This window comes from Drosophila virilis, chromosome 4 (assembly GCF_030788295.1).
Source record: "Drosophila virilis strain 15010-1051.87 chromosome 4, Dvir_AGI_RSII-ME, whole genome shotgun sequence".
Lineage (NCBI taxonomy): Eukaryota > Metazoa > Arthropoda > Insecta > Diptera > Drosophilidae > Drosophila > Drosophila virilis.
This window is the reverse complement of record NC_091546.1, coordinates 29054131-29071780: the sequence shown is the minus strand read 5'-3', so window position 1 is coordinate 29071780 and position 17650 is coordinate 29054131. Positions and strand designations below refer to the sequence as shown.

The 17650-nt window shown below is 36.0% G+C and overlaps 2 protein-coding genes across 3 annotated transcripts in view; one reads left to right on the top strand and one right to left on the bottom strand.

Moving 5' to 3' along the window:
* Nucleotides 1–17650, top strand: part of GATAd (GATA zinc finger-domain containing protein GATAd) — a 90386-nt gene that overhangs the window by 923 nt on the left and 71813 nt on the right. For both annotated transcript variants that reach the window (XM_032433091.2, XM_002057384.4), the window contains exon 2: nt 11653–11796. In XM_032433091.2, the coding sequence (XP_032288982.1) occupies nt 11653–11796 (144 nt within the window). The remainder of the gene's footprint in view (nt 1–11652; nt 11797–17650) is intronic.
* On the bottom strand, nt 3536–6173 carry LOC138911262 (uncharacterized). Its single transcript, XM_070209278.1, has one exon. The coding sequence runs from the start codon at nt 6123–6125 to the stop codon at nt 3552–3554; it is 2574 nt and encodes an 857-aa protein (XP_070065379.1). The 5' UTR covers nt 6126–6173; the 3' UTR covers nt 3536–3551.

The following is a 17650-nucleotide window of genomic DNA, read 5'->3' as shown; positions in this document are numbered from 1 at the left end:
AAATATATATTTATATGTATGTGAGTGTGTGTGTTCATGTGTTCTTGTTTTTTTTCCGTCATCCGTACTTGTATATACTGTGCATTATGTGTAATAACAAACTCGCTCTATTACATTTAAAAATAAGGGAAATGTCTCAAATTGTCTTTCGTTTTTGCAACGTATTAACTCAGATGAGCACATACTACTATATGCATATATGTGTATGAATACATAATTACGTACCTATTCATGTATGAATAATACGTATATGAATATGTTAATAAGTAGAAAGGTACAAACAAATATAATACGATACATTACTCTTTGAATTGTTGGAATAATAACAGTTGAAATACGTTTATGTAATCATAATAAATATATTTTTGAATATCAACTCTTTATGGGAAAACTATTGCATGTATATAAATGCAAATGATTTATTAAAATCGCAAAATAATTAAGAATTTTATTCTATCTAATTCATACCCAATTCGAATTCTTAGGTGACACAAAAATCTAGTGTATGCTTATATTTTGTTTGTAATTTATTATTTTAAAGGCATAATTTTACAATTAGTCGGTAGATAGCTTGGTATAGGCAAACAGAAAAAGCTGAAGGCAAATTGTAAGCCAACTAAAAAATATAAATATGGCTTCAAATATAAACCATTGGATTTATCTCTGATCTGTGGTGAAGGGATGAATTTAAATTTAAATAAAAGAAAATATTTTTCCAGACCCAATTTTTTTTATTGGATTTGGATGATACTGCTTTAGTAAAAGGATTCCTGCTTTCGAAATCGACATTCATTTTTTACTAAATGGAGTCGAGCACAAATGTGCTTGCTCCCCGAAGCGCTATGGAAGATACTAGAGTCGTTCCTGGATGACAGGGAGTTCGCTGTGCAGTTCAAGGAAGCTTGCTCCGGAATAGGCAAAATTCGGGATGGGTCTCTACTGGCAAAATACGCAGACTATTCTGCCACTGACCGTCTCCAGGTGTTAATAAACCAGTTCGAGTGCTAGGCCTTACGATGGAGTATCCTTAATGTCGAGAAAAGCCAGCACGAAACTGTTGCGCTGACCACGTTAACAGAGTCTGTGCTTCAGCTAGGACAAGGCCGGCCAAAATAGAATGGTTGATTTGACTATAAGGCCAGGTTTCTACTACTTTTACCGATCGGTACTAAGTCCGCATAGTTTCCAGGCGGTGTCGCATGAAACGACGGCACCCGACGTATGTCTTACTCTCGCGGCCGATCGCGAAGTGACAGACTTTTAAAGGCCTATCTGGACTCTGGAGAGTATAATGTGGATTGGAACCACCGCGCATTGTTCTTGCGATGAGATGATTTTGTAATGGGTGATGCTAGGATTTAAGCCTTTTTGAGTCCTAAGTCAAAAATGGTCGATGGTCGATGATCTCTAAGTAAAGCTCTCTCTGAGTAGGTAAGGAGATGTAGGATGCTCTTAAAACTGCTTTGCAAAATGTAATTCTTTGTCTGAAAGATTGTAGGGATCAATAAAATATCCAGGAATCCAGGATCCTTGTCAGTAAATGCATATTATATTGACAATCCCGGAAAAGTGTGGGTATACAAAAATAATCAAAAAGTGGCTCCGAGTTGGTTATATGTTGCTGATGATCTCTAATCTACAGCAGTATCTTGTACATATCAGCATTTTTCCTACGAAAGTCCTCGAAATTATCTTGTCTTACGCCTGTCCATTACAGAATACTTTGGAGGATTTCAAGGTTGGGGACTTTTCAGATTAGCCCCTGACCTATGCAACGTCGATGTCGTTTGCCAAACTTTCGCCAGCCAGAGCGTTCCTGAGGTCTCTCCCAAAGATTCCACACGCGTTCGTGAGAGGTAAATTTATAGCTGGTGATGTAGCCAGGAATCTGGGTTTTACTTGTTTGTATATTTTAATTCTAGGGTATAAAGATAGAGGTAGGAAATCACCCACCCCATGGGGTCATAACCTAAAATTGTCAGTGAGTTCTCGAAGATATCCTAAAACCAACGATTTTATTAGGGGTAGAAAGAGTTTAGGGAGAATACGATTGGGTTCGCAACTTTAACCTCATTTGGTGAAAATGCGATCCACACAAGTTCTCAGTTGAGAGATTTTTATATATTTTTGCGCTTCCATTCTATTCTTGTTTCTAAATTTTACATATTTTGCGTTTTATTTAAAAATATTTAATAACTTGTGCAAAATGCAATCTGTTGTGCAAAAACCGGGTTCAGTTCCGTGCAGTTTTTATTGTTGTCATTCGCTCCAAACAATAATTTGTGTGTTCAAATATTTTTTCAGCGATTGCTTGCTCTAATTTTGTGCGGGGGTTTTTCCCCCTGTGCCCTCGAAATTTCTGCTTCACTTTTAACGCCGGTAGAAAATATGTCTTTCTGTAAATAACCTTGTCGTTTCACATGGCTGAAGCTTCTGCTCAGCTGCAATTTGTTAATTGTTGGATGTTTTGTATATATATAATGCATGCTTAATGTGCTCACTGGGAGCGATTGCGACTAGATCGCTGTCATTGCCAAGAAGGGCTGCGGCGGTTTGCGTTGGTCGTGCAATGTATCCCAGATTGTTAAAAGTAAAACAATTTTATTTTCAGCCCCATCAGTTCCTAATTTTACTGTTGTTGCCCCTCGTAAGCATGTTTTTCTGTGTCGACTTTCGACTGACTCCACTTGTGAGTCATTGGCTATTTTACTAGTAAATATTCCGCTAGTGTGTCACTCCTAGTTAAATAGCATTATACAAAATTAATGTTTCATGTGATTCGTTCCCAATCATTTGTGATTCCTAATTTTGGCCTCCTCATAATTCAATTTCTATTCATTCTCAAAATGTCAGAGGTCTCTTTTCGAAGAATAAAATTTTTTTATGTGTAGCACTCCCTTTGATTAGGATATAATCAAATTTTCAGAAGAATGGTTAAATTCAACCATATCTGATTTTGAAGTTTTTTGAACAATTTCATTTTACATAATAATGATCGGCCGACTTAAAGTATCAATTGCCGTCAAAGCCACTATCCAGTCAGAATCATTATGTTTTACTACCCCTACTGACGCTGAGATTGTCTCAGTTAAGTTGACTTTTCCATCATGCGATATTTATATCACTTGCACCTATACCCCTCGTTCTTTTGATATTCAAGTTGATTTGAATCATATTATTTTTTATAACATCTAGTACTCTATCTTAGATGTTTGTTAACTATTTCCAATCTGTCCTAATTAGAATTCTTATCCTTATAATATTACTTTCTCTTGTTCTATGCTTGGTCCAATTATTTCCCATCCCTCTTTACTTTTAGCTATAAATTCTTTGAAATATTTTTACTCTCAATATTTATTTGTTGGCTGGCTCGAGGTCCGTGTTTGTTAAAACAAACAATGAAAAACAATTTTATTCAATTCTCTTCCGATATATTTCGGTTGCACATCGGCAAACCGTCTTCAGGGCACTAACACCAAGATACAAAAAACCAATTAACAATTATAATACAATAAATTAAACATTATTTCGAACATTTTACATACATTATTTTACACGTCTGCGCTTTTTGACGTGGAGATTGTTACTGAGGTTGTTTGACTGTTTAAGAGGTGTCTGTACAAGTGAGCGCAATTTTCTGTGTCTGTCTTGTAGTTTAGTCGTTTGTAGGTTGGTGTGTTAATTATGTGTAGCATTTCCAATGTGTGTCGCTTGTTATAGTGTTGTTCTTGTTGTAAGATTGTTGTTTCATCAAAATTTGGTGTGTGGTTGCTTCTTATACAATGGGTCATAAGTGCTGTTTTCTGTATATTATTTTGATGTCTTAGTTTGAAGTCCGATTTATGTTGACTAATCCTTGTTTTTAGCTTCGATTTTGTTGTACCTATGTAGACACTATTGCACTTGTTGTTGTTATCCCCGCCACATGGTATTTGGTAAACGACGTTGCTTTTTTCGATCATCGGGATTTTCGACTTTATCTTGTTGAAGAATTTTTGTAATGTATTCGTCGGTTTGTGTGCTACTTTTATATCTTGTTTGTTATAACAGTCTGAGTTTGTGAGGCGTTCTGATAGTCGTGGTACATATATTAGTGATTTGTATATTTTAGCAGGTTCTGTTGGCTTTTTTCTTTCGATTTGTCGTCTTTTTAATAATGTTTTGATTATATTTGGGGGGAAGTCATTTTTGGTCAAAAGTTCTTTGATTTCATGTTCAATTTCTTTGTGGTATATTGTGTCCGATATTTTCATCATTCTATTCATACAGCCTAGTGCTGTATTGATTATCATACTCTTTGGGTGGTTTGAATTGAAGTTGAGTATTCGTCCGGAGGCTATGGGTTTCCTATACCACTTTATTTTGAGTGTGTTGTCCATTCTGCTTACAATAGAGTCTAAAAATGGTAATTTCCCGTCCTTTTCTAATTCCATTGTAAATTTTATCTGTTTGTGGAAGGAATTCAATTCTTTTAGAATATTTTCCACGTCTATTTTGTTCGTTATGGCAAAAAGGTCATCTACATATTTGGTCAAGAGTCTTGGTTTTATTTTTAATTTATCTGTAATCTTGTCCAACAGTTCCTCCATTAATATATCTGCGATTACTGGGGAAGCCGGTGATCCCATTGGCATTCCCTTAAGTTGTGTGTATATTTTGTCTTCGTATTTGAAATATCTGTTTTCCTGTATGCAAAATCTAACTATGTCCATAAATAGTTGTTTCGGTATATTCGTGTGCTCTTCTAATTTGGTCCATTTTTGTCTTATTGTGTCAAGTGCTAATTCTATTGGTATGCTGGGAAATAAGGATACTACGTCAAAAGATACTAATGTTTCCTCTTCTCTAATCTGGGAGTTGTTGACTCTGTCTTTAAAATCTACCGCGTTCTTGATGTTGTACCTAGAGTCCATTGTCAGATTTTTTAATATTTGTATTATATATTTGCACAGCCCGTAAGATGGAGATCCTATGGAAGAACATATTGGTCTCAGTGGAGTTCCTTCCTTGTGTATTTTTGGTAGTCCATATATCCTCGGAGGTACCGCTGTTGTTGTAGTCATCTTATTTCTTTCGTCCTTTGAAATAAGACCCATCTTGAATAATTGTGCTACGAAGGTGTTATTCTTTGTCTGTAGTCTTGATGTCGGATCTAGTCTCAATGTTCTATACGCGCATAAGTCGTCTAAAATATTTGTCATTTTATTTTTATATTCATCCTCATCCATTGCTACGGTTTTGTTGCCCTTATCCGACGATAGAATTTTAATATTTATATTTTCTTTCAGTAATTTTCGTGTCTGTTCCACTGTGTCCAGTATTGCTCGATCCCTACTGTTTTGGTTGTTCTTGGTTTTATGCTCTTTGACTAACAAAGAGAATTTTGTGCGCGCCGACTCTTGTGTTTCCTTTTCTTTTATTGTTTGCACTAGCTCCTCACCGTCTGCGATGTATTTCAAGAGAGGAAAATCTCTCTTGCTGATTGGGAGAGCGAACTTCGGCCCTTTGGCGAGTAACGCTACGACGTTTGGCGGGAATTCTATTTTTGTTTTGTTTACAAACCACTCTCTTTGCGTGTTGTTATCCGCTAAGGCTAGGTTCCGTTGATCTCGTAACTTATCGTGTTTCGTTTCTTGTCTTTTCTTGAGTGTTGTTGTTATTTTGTTTTCTATATTTCTCTCGCTCTCAAAAAACGCTTTTGCGTCATCTGTGGTCATCAGTTGTTCTATGTTTGTTTTTGCTTTTTCCATATGTTTTGTTTGTTCTTGTAATAGGTTGTGTTTGTGTTTTATAAGTAAGTTTAATATTTTGGTATGGTAAAAATGTGTGTGTCTAGTCAATGTTCTTGTTATGTCAGGGTGGGTTTTATTGTCAGTGGTCAGTATGGTCAAATGCTGTGTCAAGTTTTTGATGAAGTTAGGTATTAAATTTGATTTTCTACATTTTAACAAAAATTTTAAACTAGATTTAAGTTTAGTTAATTTTACCAGTGTTAGTTGGAATTTATTAATTGTTCTTTTCGAATCCTTGTATTTAGTTTTTATTTTTGCGTAGCTCATGTTGGTTGCTGTGCATACGGCGTGCCTTCCGTTGATATTTATTGATGGCTCTGGCGACCTTTCCATATTTCAATATTTATTTGTTGGCTGGCTCGAGGTCCGTGTTTGTTAAAACAAACAAAAATAGAATTCCCGCCAAACGTCGTAGCGTTACTCGCAAAAGGGCCGAAGTTCGCTCTCCCAATCAGCAAGAGAGATTTTCCTCTCTTGAAATACATCGCAGACGGTGAGGAGCTAGTGCAAACAATAAAAGAAAAGGAAACACAAGAGTCGGCGCGCACAAAATTCTCTTTGTTAGTCAAAGAGCATAAAACCAAGAACAACCAAAACAGTAGGGATCGAGCAATACTGGACACAGTGGAACAGACACGAAAATTACTGAAAGAAAATATAAATATTAAAATTCTATCGTCGGATAAGGGCAACAAAACCGTAGCAATGGATGAGGATGAATATAAAAATAAAATGACAAATATTTTAGACGACTTATGCGCGTATAGAACATTGAGACTAGATCCGACATCAAGACTACAGACAAAGAATAACACCTTCGTAGCACAATTATTCAAGATGGGTCTTATTTCAAAGGACGAAAGAAATAAGATGACTACAACAACAGCGGTACCTCCGAGGATATATGGACTACCAAAAATACACAAGGAAGGAACTCCACTGAGACCAATATGTTCCTCCATAGGATCTCCATCTTACGGGCTGTGCAAATATATAATACAAATATTAAAAAATCTGACAATGGACTCTAGGTACAACATCAAGAACGCGGTAGATTTTAAAGACAGAGTCAACAACTCCCAGATTAGAGAAGAGGAAACATTAGTATCTTTTGACGTAGTATCCTTATTTCCCAGCATACCAATAGAATTAGCACTTGACACAATAAGACAAAAATGGACCAAATTAGAAGAGCACACGAATATACCGAAACAACTATTTATGGACATAGTTAGATTTTGCATACAGGAAAACAGATATTTCAAATACGAAGACAAAATATACACACAACTTAAGGGAATGCCAATGGGATCACCGGCTTCCCCAGTAATCGCAGATATATTAATGGAGGAACTGTTGGACAAGATTACAGATAAATTAAAAATAAAACCAAGACTCTTGACCAAATATGTAGATGACCTTTTTGCCATAACGAACAAAATAGACGTGGAAAATATTCTAAAAGAATTGAATTCCTTCCACAAACAGATAAAATTTACAATGGAATTAGAAAAGGACGGGAAATTACCATTTTTAGACTCTATTGTAAGCAGAATGGACAACACACTCAAAATAAAGTGGTATAGGAAACCCATAGCCTCCGGACGAATACTCAACTTCAATTCAAACCACCCAAAGAGTATGATAATCAATACAGCACTAGGCTGTATGAATAGAATGATGAAAATATCGGACACAATATACCACAAAGAAATTGAACATGAAATCAAAGAACTTTTGACCAAAAATGACTTCCCCCCAAATATAATCAAAACATTATTAAAAAGACGACAAATCGAAAGAAAAAAGCCAACAGAACCTGCTAAAATATACAAATCACTAATATATGTACCACGACTATCAGAACGCCTCACAAACTCAGACTGTTATAACAAACAAGATATAAAAGTAGCACACAAACCGACGAATACATTACAAAAATTCTTCAACAAGATAAAGTCGAAAATCCCGATGATCGAAAAAAGCAACGTCGTTTACCAAATACCATGTGGCGGGGATAACAACAACAAGTGCAATAGTGTCTACATAGGTACAACAAAATCGAAGCTAAAAACAAGGATTAGTCAACATAAATCGGACTTCAAACTAAGACATCAAAATAATATACAGAAAACAGCACTTATGACCCATTGTATAAGAAGCAACCACACACCAAATTTTGATGAAACAACAATCTTACAACAAGAACAACACTATAACAAGCGACACACATTGGAAATGCTACACATAATTAACACACCAACCTACAAACGACTAAACTACAAGACAGACACAGAAAATTGCGCTCACTTGTACAGACACCTCTTAAACAGTCAAACAACCTCAGTAACAATCTCCACGTCAAAAAGCGCAGACGTGTAAAATAATGTATGTAAAATGTTCGAAATAATGTTTAATTTATTGTATTATAATTGTTAATTGTTTTTTGTATCTTGGTGTTAGTGCCCTGAAGACGGTTTGCCGATGTGCAACCGAAATATATCGGAAGAGAATTGAATAAAATTGTTTTTCATTGTTTGTTTTAACAAACACGGACCTCGAGCCAGCCAACAAATAAATATTGAAATATGGAAAGGTCGCCAGAGCCATCAATAAATATTTTTACTCTCTTTGCCCTTTCTCCCACCATTGCCAAAGCCCTTTAATCCATCCCTTGAACCTTCTATTTTTCCATCTCTTTGGATAGAACAAATTACAGGAGCATTGCAAAGCATTTGAAAAAAAAATCACTTCGAACTTGCAGTATTTCTGCAAATTAGTTGTTTCCCCTGTTCAACATGGGTTCGTAAAGGATCGGTCAACTACGAGCAATCTGCTAGAGTTTACTTCCTTTTTTAATAATAATTTTATTTCTAAAATGCAAACTGATGTCACATACATCGTCTTCAGGAAGGCGTTTAGCCTTGTGTACCATGATGTTTTACTTCTTTAACTTGATCGTCCTAACATACATTTTGAGCAATTTTGATACAATTGGTTGGCCGAACACCATAGTTGCAAAAAGATCAGGTTGTAAGTTGATTTAAAAAAAAACTTCAAAGATGTTGGCAAAGTTATAAATTATGCTTCAACTTTAAAGTCTCGACCATAAGCAACTAGCCTTTTTAACGAGTTGGATAATGGTATATGGAGTTTTAAGCCAAGTCAATAGTCAGATTTATTCAACTTTTAAAATATTAAGATTTAATAGGTTTGATGGCCTAGGAGTAAAACATGGTTGCTTGGATCAAGCAGGCGATGGGATTGAACTTGGAGTACATCCATCTTATGATAAATCAGGGTGTTATAAATACAATTTAGAATATTCATATCAACTCCGTCATATAAGTAAGACCATCAGTTGCATAAATACGTTGATTGAGCAAGGAACAGTTTTCTTGCGAATTATTAAGGATGACAGTTGCGCATTGCTACCTCCAAAGCAGGATGTTATGCACCCTTAGGAAGTATAAGGTAATCATTCATAAATACAAGATAAAGTATGCTATTCAATTGATTAGAAGTTGAATTGATTTGAAATAATAAAATAGTCTTGCTGTGCTAAAGGCACAACCACTAACCACACATAGATAGACCAAACTGCATTTTAATCGTATCAAGATTAATCGCAACCAGTGAGACCGAAGGGCGTCTGAGACCATTTTAGTGTGCCCAGATTGAGTAGGACTGCTGAGAGTGGCAGTCGAAAGCCGGCCTCGAAAGCCGAACGTTGAGTGTGAATCCGCATCTCGCTCAGCGCATTTATGTGTATTTAAATCCTACAGCCCAAATACATACATATGTGTTTATGCATATGCAGAGTGTGGCTCGCTTTCAATTATTGCTCATTGCGCACTTGTGTGTATCTCTTTCTCCCTGCATAGCTTCCCACAAAACCCAGAGATCTACACACATGCATATGTTTGTGTTGTGTGGATGTGCGCTCAAGTAAATCACCGCGTTTGTCGCGAGCCAGAGGTTATTTATTTTATTTATTTATTTATTTTATGAGAAGAATTTGATCTAATTATATTAAATACACAATTAATTGACCTAAATGAAATATATATATTTATTTGGTGTTTACTGTAGGGACCTATTTTGCTTAAAATACAAAATTATCTAAGTCGTATTCCTGCAAAGGTAATTCACCGTCGACTTGTCAAAGAGATCTGAAAAAAAGACAAAAATTGAGTGTTTAATTTTTGCGACTTGCTGTTTGTACACATGTGTAAACAGCAGGCATGCCAAAAAAAAAAAAAAAAAACAAAGACTGTACCAGTCGCACAAATTTACGCACGCATTGATGAAAATATCTCACGACAAACCTTTAATCAGCTCATTGGCACACATGTATGTGTGTGTGTGTGTGTGTAGAGCTCGAAATTCAGAAATACCGAAGACCTTAAATCGTCAAATTTGCATCGGGCAGGCAGGCAGGCAACCAACATGCTCACAAACGCATTAATGCTTCCATCAAATATAAAAGTGTAAGTGTGCGTGGTAGGCCGGCTAAAAAAGTTATCATGCACACATGCCAAAGTTCAGGGACCCTTACTTTTATAGCAAGCATGGGAAATATCAATTCTGCACATAAACAGGCAAATCCCGTTAATAATATCAGGCAATTGATTACTCGAAAGAGTGTGCGTGTGCACAAGCAGCTTGTCGCGAAATTTGAACACTTTCAATGTTTGTCCTCTCTTAGGACTCGCAGAAATACGACTTAGTTATTTGTATATGTTAACCGAAAATGTCCCTACACTAAACAGAAAATAAATATAAATATTTTTAATTAATTGTGTATTAAATAAAATTAGATAAAATTCTTCTAATTATGCCTGACTGGACGTAGGAATACATGATAGAGCATTTAAATGTGAGTGCGTATTGCTACCACAGGCACAAAAGGCACACAATTGAAGAATAAACCTCTGGATCGCGACAAACGCCGTGATCTACTTGTGCGCACATCCACACAACACAAACATATGTGTGTGTGTAGATCTCTGGGTTTTGTGGGAAGCTATGCAGGGAGAATGAGAAGCACACTAGTGCGCAATGAGCAATAATTTAGAGCGAGGCACATTCTACATATGCATAAACACAAATGTATGTATTTGGGCTGTAAGGATTTAAAAATGGCATACATATATGCGCTGAGCGAGATGCGGCTTCACACTGAACGTTCAGCTTTCGAGGCCGGCGGTCGGCTGCCACTCTCAGCCGCCCATGGGACTTACTGGTTGCGATGATACAATTACTTACTTACTTGATACAATTAAAATGCAGTTTGGTATATCTATGCATTGTATGGTTAGTGGTACAACGTAGTTGTTGGCGGTGAGTAATCACAATGAGATGTTCGGTAAATTGAAATCAACCCACTCCATAACTAGGTCATTATCACGCACATTAGTAGAAACTTCTTAAATACAAGTTATATGCTTTATATTAACTGGAATTTTTGTTTATAAATAGTGCGTTAAGAGAAAGTAAATGTAACTGAGACAATCTAATCAAGGGAAAAGCTAGCTATAAAAAGATTCTTAAGTTTAGAAATAAGATGTCTAACATTCTGAAAACAAATAGAAACTATGTGGACGTTGTTTCGAAGGGACCTGAAGGTAAATGCTGATTACGCTTTTTTTGGCTTCGAGAGCCGTCAAGGAATTGCTAATCGCAGTTGCTGAAATATCTTTAAATAATAAAACAGTCGTACATAAATTAAATTTGCTTCATATTGTATAATACACAACGCCTTAAAAATTGTTATCTTATAGGTTGTAAAATGAATTCTTTTAACTTAGTATAAATTTTCATTTTATTTTAATATCATTTTTGCATTTGTTTTTTTCAGCCATTACCGAATGATGGGTTCCCCTCTGTTATCTGTCATGAGTGTCGAAGTAAACTTGAATCGTTTTGGAAGTTCCGTAACATGGCACATAATTCTCATTATGCGCTAAGAGATTTTTTGGCACTATCGGAATCGTCCAAGCTTGTAAGTAGTTTACCTAATCTACATATTGAAGAAGTTTGCCTTGATTGTTTACTAACTGGTGACTGAATAACCGACCTACAGGGTTATATAGGCTGAGAACCTTAAATTTGTACAGCGGGTTTTTGATCGAAACTAATCACGAAAACGAAGTTTTGGATAATTTGAATTGCATGTTAGGGGAAACGGTTGTCTGGCTACACAGCCAAAACAGCTGGAGCGACCTCGCAACTGATAAGAGCAGCATCTTAATCTTATCTTAAACATTTGCTCTGCTAAGCAATCGCCTAAATTTAGCTCTTAAGATTACATTTGCATTAAGCTGACGCTCTTCGCTGTAACGATCGTTTTATTGCCCTAGCATTACTTATGCGTAGACCTCGATGCTGCGCATCGAGTTGCTTAAGTTCGTTCGCTGCGTGCATTTGGTACACATGGCGACTTGCATTACTATAAATTATAACTTATCAATTGTCGCCTCTCTTAAATTGGCACGTACCAATTCGGGTTCGCTTGCCAATGTAAAACTATTTTTCTTAAGTAAAAAGCAGACACCAATTCTGGTCTGTCTGTTTTTCGTAACTTTTAACAAATATAGAAATAACACAAGAAGGAAAATAATTTTAATTATTTCTATTTGTGTAAGCTATTAAAAAAGCTAAATAGCGAAACAATAGTATAACAAGTTTTCAAAACGACGGAACGTAGCCTGTTCAAATCTAGTAGTAATTTTTAATTCATATATATATATGTTTTTTATTTTTAACACCGAAAAACAATAATACATTAAGAAATATCCTCGCTTTCTTCTACACATCCATTCATAAGAAACCCAGTTTACGCTGCAGCTAGGAGTGAGTGAGCCAAAACAGATCCAGGGAAACTCTTTTTCAGCTGTATGCACTCTAGTCAAGACATTGAGAAAAACTCCGCATTTTTTCTACGCTTGTGATAAATCGTCGGACTTTGACTTTACAACCATAACATGATCGTATATCGTCAGGCCCATTCTTTCTTAGACTGCTTTATTCTGGCGAAAAAACGTGCAACAAGCTATTGCCTGATGCAGTCAACTATAGCGGCTCAATAAAGACAGACATGCACACGTATTCAACTTTGGTTATTGAAACAATTATTGGACTCAATCCCCTGCACTGTCAGATCAAAAAGAAAATTTAATTAAAGCTCCTTCGCATTCATAACACAAATTTATCGTTGGCAACATATTCAATGGACAATATGTACAGAAACTTTCAAACTAATATTTCGTGTCAGGTTTTTTTCCCAAGCAACCTTCTGCAATCATGTGCTTCTGCGCAAGGGTACAAATTTTTTTAATTTTATATCCTGAAACCATTCAAAATTGATAAAAAGAGTATAATGATTTTATGCAAATGCATCTAATAAACTGAAGGAAGAAGGTCCGATCCCATAAAGAAAATATGTAGGACTATGTTTCACCTTAAATTTATAATATGACTGATGGAGAGTAATACAAGTACATCAGAATTATAAAAAAAAAAACAATGACTTTTGCGAATTGCCAAAATTAACGACGACATCTGCATTATAAGGCTTTTGACAACTCCCAGGCCACAGACGCTGCAACTAGCAATGGAACCACAGTAACCCAACCAACGACTCTCAAAGCCCTGCTGATGTTGTCACCTTATATTTTAATTCTTCCCGGTTGACAAAAGTTCCTCATTTTGATATTATTTCCGCTGATATGGGCCTAGGAATGCGGCCTGATACCAATTGGAATCGCTTTAAGGCTACCAATTCGTCAATTTATAGTCATAGCCTATATCTCGCTTCTTATCGTAGTTGAAGTAGGCTGCTATATTTTGTGCTTGGCCTCTACACTCTACAGCTCCCGCTAATTATTTAATTGTTCTATCAGCTCTAGGCTCAGCAGGTCCGATTCGCACTCCCTAGCTTTTCCCATCATCGTTATTCCATACATGATTTCGAAAGGTGATGAGTTGGTAGAAGTGTTTACGCGTGCATATATCGCGCATATATTTTGACGGCTCTTCTGCAGATATGGATAGGATTGAGTATTCCACTTATTCAACCGCAACATACCCTCTGGCTACCCCTGTGGTATTCCACATACATTCTACCATATATGCGGTCAGAATTCGTACAAACCTTTTCTACAAAAGCAACAGCTGTGATACGTTTTGGAAATTAAAAGATGACCGCTTCTCAGCCTAAAAATAACTTCTTCCGAACCGGTCGACTTGGTTGAAAAGAGCCACACAAATTTGGAGAAGGCATCCACAACGGACAAGTATGTACTTATACTAATTTAATGTAATTTTGTATCCATGGGCCTCAAATGATTGATATGCAGTGTAATAAACCTTCAGACTTGCCAAGCCTCTAACTGTGGACAAAAACGTCAATTAGTAAAGACCCTTGTTATCTTTACTTCAACATCGGGACCACAAAATCTCCGATAAATATGGTATATCATATTTTTAAATAATGAAATGCCTTGTTATATATTCATATTCACATTCTCGATTTTCTTAATTGTACGTACAATTGATACAGGGCCTTGAAAACCTCATTTTATAAATACAAACATTGTCAGATTGTATTTCTTTTGGGATATCTTCAATCGGGTATACAGGCAAACAATTCTGAGGGGCCATGCTGTTAAGCTTTCGATAGTCAACACACACACTCAAATATAACGTGTTTCTCCAGCCATTGTGTTACCTGCTTCCTTGCGGCTTTAGCCTTTTCGACAGAGAGTCTATTGTATATATGGTTTCACGGGAATGATCTTTAGGTCGATTGGACACTCTTATCTACTGAAGACGACTTATAGCTGTTTTCAATCGATTTATAATAGGTATTGTGCTTGCAAAGTTCGACATTGCGTTTTAAGCACACTGGTCCACACCGATTATAGAATTTTTCATAAGAAAAAATTTAATTCTGCATTGAAATCCCTTCTTTTGTGCTTTTATTTCTTCACTATTTTCTTTAACACATTAACTATTTCCTAAATTAAGAATTCATCTTTCAATGCTTTATTTATTTATTAAGGGTCGACAAAACGAGTGTCTTCCTCATTATTCAATAGATTGTACAATAGAATTATATGCTAAAAGCCTAGTTAAAGGATACAATTTTCTTAAGAGCATCACCGACCGATGGAGGTGTTTTATTTGCCAGTCCGGCCAGCTGTGTCCCTTTTCACAGCTAATTTTGTCAGTGACGTTATTAGAGCCTTCATCTAAGCAGAAGGTTGTAAGTAGTAAAAAAGTGATCTCATGTAAAATTAAAAATAATCTTAATTTGCTATATTAATAAAGAAAATACAATAAATAGGAAAAAAGAAAGTAAGAAGATTATTAATAAAGTAAAGCAATGTAAGTTAGATAAAGAGTGTTAAGTAGATAGGGGGAAAAATTTTTCAGCCTGTCCGGCAAACTATGCCCCTGCTCATAGCTGGGAATGGTCAGCGACTTCCCGAAGGTATCCTGAAAGCAACGATTTTATTAAGGGTAGAGACAGTTCGGTAGAGAATACGTGATGCAAACTATTATAATTTTTACATAGCACGCGAAAAGGATTGTGCATAGCGTAGTCTGTTGTGCACGTAGATAGTAATAAGGGGCGATAATTTCTGGTTGGTCTAGCCGGAACAGAGAATTGAAGACGCCCTAGCAGAAAAGGATAATCTATGTCGCCAATAATCAACTTATGTAGAATGACAACACCGAGAATTGTCCTACGGTTGGTTAACGACGGAATGTTGAGAAAAAGCAGTCTGCTGGAGTAGGACGGCAACCAAGGATTAGGGTCCCAATTTAAACCTCGTAAGGCAAAAAGCAGAAATTGCTTCTGAACAGATTTAATACGATCCTTGCTGTTGTTATACTGTGGAGACCAGATACAAGAGCAGTATTCAAGTATAGGGCTATAACATTAACAACAGAAACAATCATATCTGATTAGATTACAATTTTCGTGAAGAGTTGAAATATATTGGAGCAAAATTAAAATTAAAATTAAAATTACAAAAAAAAAATTAAAAACCTGGTGGCGGCCAAAACAGAAATATTATTAATCTCTATATATAAAACTGTTTGTCCTGACTGACTGATTGGTGATCAACGCACAGCCCAACCCATAAGAGGTAGGAAGCTAAAATGTTTACTGTAGTTACCTTATGTGATTAAGGTAGAAATTTCGGGTGCACGGGGTTTCGGAAAATTCCACCGCAAGTATGGAAAAATCGTGAAAAATGTTTGTATACAATTTTTTTGTTTAACATCCGATCGGCCTCAAACTCAATTTCAAAGTTCTTTGTTCAAATTCATTTGAGGGGTATTTCACACTTTTCCAAAAATGTATTCCTCCTTGATGGCAATGGGGGTCAAAGATTTGGTGGATGACGTTTCGTGCACCAATTCATTTTCAAGGATCTATATGAAAAATCATTTCATTTGTGTCTCACATTTTTAACAAAATCTACACCACTTTGGTAGAAATGCGATTCAAAGAAAACGTTTATATGAAAGGTGTTTGTTAAGAATAGTTTATTTTCGTAATAAGAACATATACAAAAAACCCAGAGGAGTACAGAATATACCACAGGTACCTTGACCCATTTTGAAGTACAGAGCGAGTGAGGAAACCAAACAATTGATTAAATTTACCAGTACAAGGTACAAGCTGAGCAGGGAAACTCCAATATAAATCGTTGTGTATGCAATTCAAGTGTAAGCGATATCTACGTGCTAGCTGCCGAAATAGCATAGGGTCGCAAATTCAGCAAAAACAAATTTTACAGGTTCATTATGGTGAACTCAGTGAAACTAATAGCACCAATATTGCATCTTATACCCTGAACCCATTCAAAATGGGTAAAGAGGATATCATGTATTTGTGCAAATGTATGTAACAGGTAGAAAGAGCATGTCAGCATTAACAGCCGAGTCGATCTAGTCTTCTAATATTATATATATATCAAGTATCTTTAATTTTATACCTATCTATACCACCTCCCCGCTACCACTGCCGAGCTATTAATCAAGTAATTAACCCAACATATATTGCCCACCAATTTAAGCCACAGTTTTAATGCAATCATTAAGATCGGTTAAGAAAAAACAGTTACATATTTAGATTGCTCACGTGCTAGCAACAGCCAGAGTTACCAGTATCGTCAAGGCGATGAGGTGATATATATAAAAATATATATATATATATATATATATATATATATATATATATATATATATATATATATATATATATATGTTGATTTGATGTAAATGAAATATGAATTCAATAAGCACTGCAACGTTTTCTTTGAATGTTCCAAACTGAACTGAATATCTATTTATTGTTCGAGCTTCAGTAAAGCTAAATGTATACAATGGTTTTCTTAAAAGCTATCAACATGTATCTGACAAATTGCCGTTGCAGCAGTTCAAGTGCCTTGCAACAGAACTGCCGCAACCAACATCCTGTTAAAGTGCTGGATCAGCATTTCAACATAGTGTCACAACGCTGTGCTGCCGCCGCCGTTTCTCCCTGTATGGTATATTCGGTAACTCCTCCCCCCCTGGAATGAAGTGATGGCCACATCGATGGAATGGCCGTAAAGCACATCGCTGGAGGCTCCGCCGAGTGTCAAAATGCATACTGCAGATATTGTCAATTTAGTTAGCAGTATATAAAGTGTGAAAGGTCGTTTCGACTTGATAATGTCTGTAAATGGAGTTTTTGCAGATTTAAATCTTCGAACGTGTTGTTTATGTTTGTTTGTTTGAATGATTCTATGGACAGTTTTGTCCTTTGTTCAAACTCCATTACAGTATCATCGTAT